At 38.1% G+C, this 7,715-nt stretch overlaps 1 protein-coding gene across 1 annotated transcript in view; it reads right to left on the bottom strand.

Annotated features, from left to right (window-relative positions):
• Nucleotides 1-1,828: 1,828 nt before the first annotated feature.
• Nucleotides 1,829-7,715, bottom strand: part of LOC104464570 (E3 ubiquitin-protein ligase RNF180-like) — a 21,151-nt gene continuing 15,264 nt past the window's right edge. Inside the window, exon 5 of the mRNA XM_010077318.1 lies at nucleotides 1,829-1,997. Coding sequence (XP_010075620.1) covers nucleotides 1,829-1,997 — 169 coding nt within the window. The remainder of the gene's footprint in view (nucleotides 1,998-7,715) is intronic.

The following is a 7,715-nucleotide window of genomic DNA, read 5'->3' as shown; positions in this document are numbered from 1 at the left end:
CATTCCATCACATTTGGCAGATGGCACCTTCCACAACACATTTCTCCTTGTTCTCTGCTAGAACAGGGGAGTACACCACCTACTGAAAAAACACAGGTCTCCCACGCAAATCCTGATACCAGAGGGACTATGTGCATATACTCACGTGCTTTTCTAGATGAAACCACAGTGTACTTTGCAGGGTCATGCCTTTAGAAATAAAAATTTCCTTGTACCTTCCTGAAAAGTAATTCCCTGACTTACCCTGTACGGTTCTTCGGCACCTGATTGCCATAATAGTTCCTGAAATGCTTTTTATAATTTAATAGATGCTCTTTCACTTCCATTTGAAAATACTGTGTAAAGCAGCAAGTATGGAATGGCTGCTGAACTGGCTGCAGTTTGGTACTGTAACTCCTCAATTTATACATAGAATAACTATAAAGTGCTTTAGAATTGTTTCACATCAAAGGTGCAAATAAATACTGTGTCCTCTTATGTGATCTCCCTGGAGACTTACAGTCCTGGTGAGCCCACACTTGAGGGTATCCTCAAATTGTTACAGCAGTTTTTCAAGGATGCTGATTTCTTGCACTGGACAATGCTTCCTTCTCCAATATTTACCGGAGTTAGTGTCTCATGGCATCATAGCCAGCAGGATGGCTGCTTGCCCTCCATTCCAAACACTCATCTGGATGGGTAAAAAAAGGTACAGTGCTACTCTGGGATCTGCACAAAAATGGCCCCTTTAGTGTGCAGACCTTGGGGTTGTTAGTTGAGTCCTTCTGATGGGCATTTGCTGAAAATATGAACTGTCAGCACACTGTGCAGAATCATTTCTCTTTTTGGTTAATAGGCTCAAAATTTCAGGCACTGAGTACAGCACATCTCCACAGCAGAATACTAACAGCTCTATCAATTGTCAAAATCTTCCAGGATTTGGGTTATGCCATTGAAATAGCTTTGATGAATGTCTATATAATGCATGGTGCACCACTGCAGTGCTTATAATCTCCTGTTCCCAAAAGATATGACTATAAACGGGAAAAATCTTTATTGCTTTTATGTATGAGGAACTGAAGCACCAATCAGTGAGCAAAGTGTGTCAACAAGAGTCAAACCCCAAAATGACTCTATGGATCATATTCTGTTGTAGTATACACAACTCCTAGAATCATAGAATCACAGAATACTTTGAGTTGGAAGGGACCATGGAGGTCATCTACTCCAACCCCCCTGCAGTACGCAGGGACATCTTTCACTGGATCAGGTTGCCCAGAGCCCCATCCAACCTGCCCTTGAACATCTTCAGGGACGGGACATCTTCCACCTCCCTGGGCAACCTGTTCCAGTGTTTCACCACCCTAACTGTAAAATATTTTTTCCTTATAACTAGTCTAAACCTCTCCTCATTTTGCTTAAAACCATTACCTCTTGTCCTATTGCTACAGGCCCTGTTAAAAAGTTTATCCCCATCTTTCTTGTAAGCCCACTTTAGGTACTGGTCCCTAATAACAAACTCCCCTAAGAACAAACAGTACTGTATATTTCTACAGAGTATATTATTTTATACATCAGGGTAAATCCTGTTCCCACCAAAATCAAGGCAAAACTCCCACTGAATGAAGTATGATCTGGATTTCACATTATATTTGGGACCAAACTCAAGTACTTTGTCACACATAGCGGAAGTATCAAATAGCCTCACAGAAGGCTTGATGCAGTCTATTACAATTATGAATGATAAAAACGCAATATCAAACAAATATTTTGCCTTCTTCAAGTTTTTTTCTATTCACATTATTGTGCTTCACATGACTACTGTTTTCCTTAACTGTACTACTACAGACTAAAAAGGGAAAAAGAAATAACAAAGACAACAGAACACGATAAATCCTATTACCCAGTTGACAGAATAAATGTAGATTATCACCATGTCCATATCAAACCGCCAGCCACGGCTATCATCTTCAAAGTCCATGTAGTCCATCCTGTGAGCAGCATGTGGGAAATGCCTCCTTGTTATAGTATCTGAGCGTCTTTGAAAACCTGCTGAAAAACAGACTAGGAGATAAAAATCTTCATAAAAGCAACCAGACTGAGTAAAAAACAAAGTCAACTCTCCTTCTTTCAATTATTTACAGGACAAATGGAAGCAGGAAATCTCACACCTCACTGCTATGTTTCCTCACTTTGTCAGACAAGAAGCTCTCTGTGGACCTGAGTTTGAAAGATTTAAAAAATAACTCCATGTCTGGAAAATAATACCTTTGTTTGTTTGGATTTGGTACTCTCTACTATAGTAAAGTAATGCTATCTGCTTATGTTATCTAGACCTATGAACCCTTTTGGTGCCTTTCCGCCGAATTTGGTTCAATGATCTAGAAGTGAAAGGCTCCATATCCTGTAATTAATCTTCTGGGCAATTAATCTCTGGATTCCCTGAGTCTACTCTTCTGAATTCTTCAGTAATTGAGACACATCTATATGTGTACACACACAGTTCAACAGCATAAATACCTTTGAATTTCTGTTTCCATTATTTGAATTTTATTTTTTTTTCAAAACACTCTTCTAAATAAATCCTGCTTCCTTTAATATTATGTCTCTATATGATCCACACCAGGTTAAAATTCAGGTTTTAAATTACTGTTTCTATGCTGATAATACCTTAAAGATATATAGGCAGATGCAAACACAGACTTTCAAGTGAAAGTAAAAATGCTGTGAATCCAAGAATCGCCCAAGTGTGGAGTCCTGCCAAAAGGTCCTTCCTCTCCATTCCACGCCTAACTTCTCTATGTAGTACGAGAAGTGCTACAGGAGCACAGTTCTTGTGTATGTCAAGATACAAGGTCAAATAAGTATCTGTGCCACTGTTTTAGAGAGCAGGTTGTGACACAGGAAGGAGGCTGGGGCTGTGCTGCAAAGGCAAATCTGTCCCATTCTGCTGAAGGACAAGGAGGGAATGCAGTCATACTGGGCTGGATTTTTGTCTTGTTTTCAGGTAACTCTCAATCTTTATGATGCATTCTTTGATTTTGGAGAACAGGTCTTTGCTGACCTGCCCAGACTCTTCTCTGCACACACATCATGGCTTTTGGGTCTCAAGGTGGGTAGGAAGTGCCTTCTTCAGTGTGCACCAGTGTGCCTCAGTGTGCATTCCTCAGTTTTAATCTGCTACTGTGCTGCCTTCTAGTCCAGTATAATTAAGCCTCCTTGAACTTCCTCAGTCTTCTGGTTTTGACTAGTATGAATAATTGCATATAATTGGTGTTTACATGCCAGTGATCTTCACTTTAACATTCTCAGACCTTATTCAAGATAATTGAGATATATATTTTTTAAAAGTGTCCTGATAACAGCATTTTTCTGGAATCTCAATTTTTTTCCTTTTCAGTGGTGGATATTGACTGTTGCTTTATATTTTTGTAATTAATTACTATTTTGCCTAGAACTTTCATAGCACAATTGTTTGCATGCCTTCCAAAGAAAAGTATTTTCTCTCTTTGGTATCCTTTTTAAGATATTTCATCAGAGACTTTTTGACTCCAAATTACATAGGTAAACTGGTCGTCCTGTATTTGTTTAATGACTGCTTTATTTAGAAATTTGACTAGACTACTGTGATACAGAAATTCTTCCTTTGGAGAATCACTCATTGTTAGACATCATGATATCATTGCATTTCTTTTTATTTGTTACTGTTAATGACAAATTTGGATCAGATTGTCATGTACAGATACTAAGTTTCTAGATCTGTACACATCAAAATATCTCTAATGTTATTTATCTTATTTTGGAGACTATACATGAAATCTCCATGTTAGTCAAGAGAGTGATGGTGTTTTATGATGGTTTTCAGTGACTCCAAGTGGGCTAAGATTTGCCCCACAGCTAAATATGCTATACTGACTCCAGAAAAAAAAAAAAAAATCCTGGGACTTTTTTCTGAAGAATTTGAGATTATAATACCACAAAATTTTATGCAAGTGCATGAGCCAAACATCTGCTTAAAGATGCAGATCTGTTTAAAGCATAATATGGACCTCCTTCATGACATGCTTTAGATTATGTTAATATAAAATTAAGTTTATTTAAAACAGCATCTTTGATTACTGAAAAGTAACATTAGTAATTCAGTAACAAAATTCTGAAAAAATGTTAGTCTTCTTTAAATATTTCTCCCAAGATCTAATTTACTTTAAAAACACTCATTTACAAACTTACCTCAACTTCAAATCTGTATTTTCCTTAATTTCTTTTTTAACACTTTTTAAGCATTATTGTCAAATAGAAACCTAGATTTATGTTATGTTCTACTTCTTAAATTTAATTTGCAAATGGCATTAAATGTTATCACTAATGATATATAATTTACTTTGCCTTTTTACACGTGAATTTAAGTGTATATTTTCCTCTCTGGAGGGTCTTAGTCAAGACTGCTACCCGTGCTTTCTTTTTGTTTATTTCTATACTTAAAGTAAATGTAACACAAAATGCTAGAGGTTGTTTTTTTGGAGCAACAGGGACAATCAGAGAATTATGCGAACACATAGCTACAGTAGTTTTGACTTGCTAGTCCTTGCCTTCTAGAGGATTTGGACAAATCTTATCCTTGATTTGTATGCCTGTGCAACTCACCTTAAGCAAACCTGCACTGAGTTTATCACAGATTAGACTTCGTAATGTAATCATTCTACATTCAAGAACAGCAATTTCAACATAGGAAACTGGCTATTCTCTAATTGCTCTTGCTATAGAAAGCCACAGAAAAACTGCTGGTGCTGTATCAAAGGTATGTATACAATCAGGAACTGCTTACCACACACAATGTGTAATCCCTGTAGCTTCTCTGAGTGTAAGTAAAGCTATTGGAAGTTGACAGCCAGTTATCTGGAATAGATTTCAATTCTGTTGCTGAAACAGTCTCTTTTTTTACCATCTGTAAATTGATTAAGCTTCAGCTGAAAATGTCAATAGTACAGCTATTCTATAAAGTGAAAAAGCTAACAAAGCTTATTTTCCCTGAAGCATATTACCAAATAAACTTGCATACAGTTCTGAAACCAAGGATCAGATTTAGAAACCCTGTATGACCATGCACAAAGGCTACTGCGAACTTTACGATCCATACTGTGACTACTGTCTAATAAATTCCGACATGAAAAATACCTTCAGATGTCTATCTCTCCAGCTGAAGTGGAAATGAGCCATGTCTCTGCATCTGTTTCTAGCAATCTGCAAATAAAGACTGAGAGCTGTAGAGTTCCTCAAAAACTGTTGAGCAACATGGAGTAGGGGTTTTAATTACGAAACAGAAGTAGTGAGGGAGCGTCAAATCACTTCAAATGTATTTGCTCATTTTTTAAAAATAAACCCTATCTTATTTGATCAATACAGTTCCTAAATAATATCAACATGGGCATGTATTTGTTAAAACTTGTATTTTACTTAACTTGTTTGTGCATGCCTGTGTTGTTATACTCTGAACAAGAACTTCCACTCAATTCACATGAATATGCATGCACAGCGCCAGCGGAGTCTGGCGGACTGTTAGTAGAAACCTGTTACTAGATAAAAAAAACCAATGTAGTGTGCACATCCCACTTTTATACCCACCAAAGCGTGCAAATCAAAAAGGATTTTCACGAAAGCATCAATAGGCACATCTGTTGCATGTGTCCCTGCCAATGTTTTTGCAACCTCCTGTTGAGGTACTAGCAATACTCAAAATAGGGCTACAAACAATTTAAGATATTCTTCCAATCTTATAAATTGACTGACCTCATTTTGCTATGACTAAAGAATATAAGACGGAAAACTTTTCTCTAAAAATGTGCTCAAATGAGTAATATACAAGCTATAATAAGTATTTACACTTTAAGTGCTCATGCAAAATTAAATTACCTAAGAAAAAGTGTTCTTAGATAATCAAATGTACAGAGGTAATTTTGATGCAGTCTCTTTTTTCTGATTATGAGCTGCAGCAGATAGAGCTACCGAAAGACTATAAGAAAAAAGGCAAGTACAGATTGACACCTTCCCATATGTGCCTTTGCAGCATCCAGCAGCTTAAGACCCCAGTGCTTTGGAAGTTTGCTTAGAACAATGTGTTAAATAGGCTTTGGTAGGACTTTCTTTCCTTACATATGTCTGTCCATACTTTTGAAACAGATCGCATATTGCACCCATTTACTGTACTTTGTGTCCCTTGGTGGAATAGTCCTAGAGCAAATAAACAGATTTCATTTCAGTGAAACTAAACCAGAAGATGAGCTCTAAGAGCTCTGATGTGTTCCAGTAATATGCTCCAACCACTAACGGGCATTCAGCCCTTGGGATTGGTAGTAAGTTGCCCCTGCTCCCTAAAATGCAGACATGGACATCCGGCCCTCAGCACCAATTGTTTTACCCTATCTATTATGGCTGATATAATTGCTAATGTAAGAATGCTTCTGAGAGACAGTGAACAATCTCTCCTAAAACATCTTTGTTCCATTCATAATTTTACAGACCTCTTGTCTCTGTCTTCTGTAGTATCTTTTCCAAACAAAAAAGTTGTAATTTCCTTTGTATGGAAAAGCTTCCATACGTGCATTATGCTTCACCCTGCTTTATCCTTCTTTGAGATGATGTAATCTAAAATTATACGCAAAATTGGAGATGTGAGATCACCACAAAGTGACAATGACATAATGTCTTCCATTTTGTTACGAACCTAATAATTCCTGCTTACCTTTTGACTATGGCTGTGCATTGAATGTCTTCAGAAAACTAATTACAGTATTACCCATATCTCTTTTCATAAGTGGCAATAGCTAATTTGCAGCTCATCACAGTGAATATTATGTATTATGGAGATTGCACAGCCTCTGTGCAGCTGCCCCACCACTTCACTGTCCTCACAGTCAAAGTGTTTTTCTTATTTGCAGTCTGAACCTCTCATATCCATTATTGCTCATCTGCCTGCCATGCACCACAGTGAACAGCTGGTCTGTGCTCTTGGAGGTCTCCTTATAGGTATGGTAAGGCTGCCTGGAGATCCTCCCCAAAGCCTACCATCTGCCAGACTGAATAAGCCCGTTCCCTCAGCCTCTCCTCACAGCTCACTGCTCTCCATCAGGACATTCAGGTCCTTTCCAGATAGCTGCTCCCCAGGCTTTCAAAGCCCAATCTGTCTCATTGCCAGGGGCTCTTCCTTCCCAGGTGCAGGACTCAGCATTTGTCCTTGTTGAATTTCACAAGGTTCCTTTCAGCACTTTTCTCCAGCCTGTCAATGTCTCTCTGAATGGCACCCCTGCTGCTGAGTCTATCAGCCTGTCCTCCAAGTTGTTGTCCTCTGCAGACCTGATGAGAGTGCATTCTCTTACCTCCTTGAGGTCGCTGATCCAGAGAATTGTTAGCTGTCAAGTTCATATTTACTATCATCAGTGAACTGAATAATTTAGTATTACTAATAAATAATAAACTTTATCAGCTGTATAGGTATCACTTTTCCAAATCACACATGAGCGTTCTGAACTACAAAGACTGCTGTGGGATTCCAACAACAATCCAATGTAGTTTCCTAGATGCTCTTTTACATCATATTTTCCATATTTTCCAAAGGGACTTTATCTGCTGAAGCACCTGCTTTACTGTTTCAGATAATTTCTCCAGCCTGTCTTGGTCTCTCTGAATAGCAGCCCCGACACTGAGTCTATCAACTGGTTCTCCAGTCTGTTGTCATCTGC

Source organism: Pterocles gutturalis, unplaced genomic scaffold (assembly GCF_000699245.1).
Source record: "Pterocles gutturalis isolate BGI_N339 unplaced genomic scaffold, ASM69924v1 scaffold35188, whole genome shotgun sequence".
NCBI lineage: Eukaryota > Metazoa > Chordata > Aves > Pterocliformes > Pteroclidae > Pterocles > Pterocles gutturalis.
The sequence above is the reverse complement of the archived record's forward strand: the minus strand, read 5'-3'. Positions and strand labels throughout refer to the sequence as shown.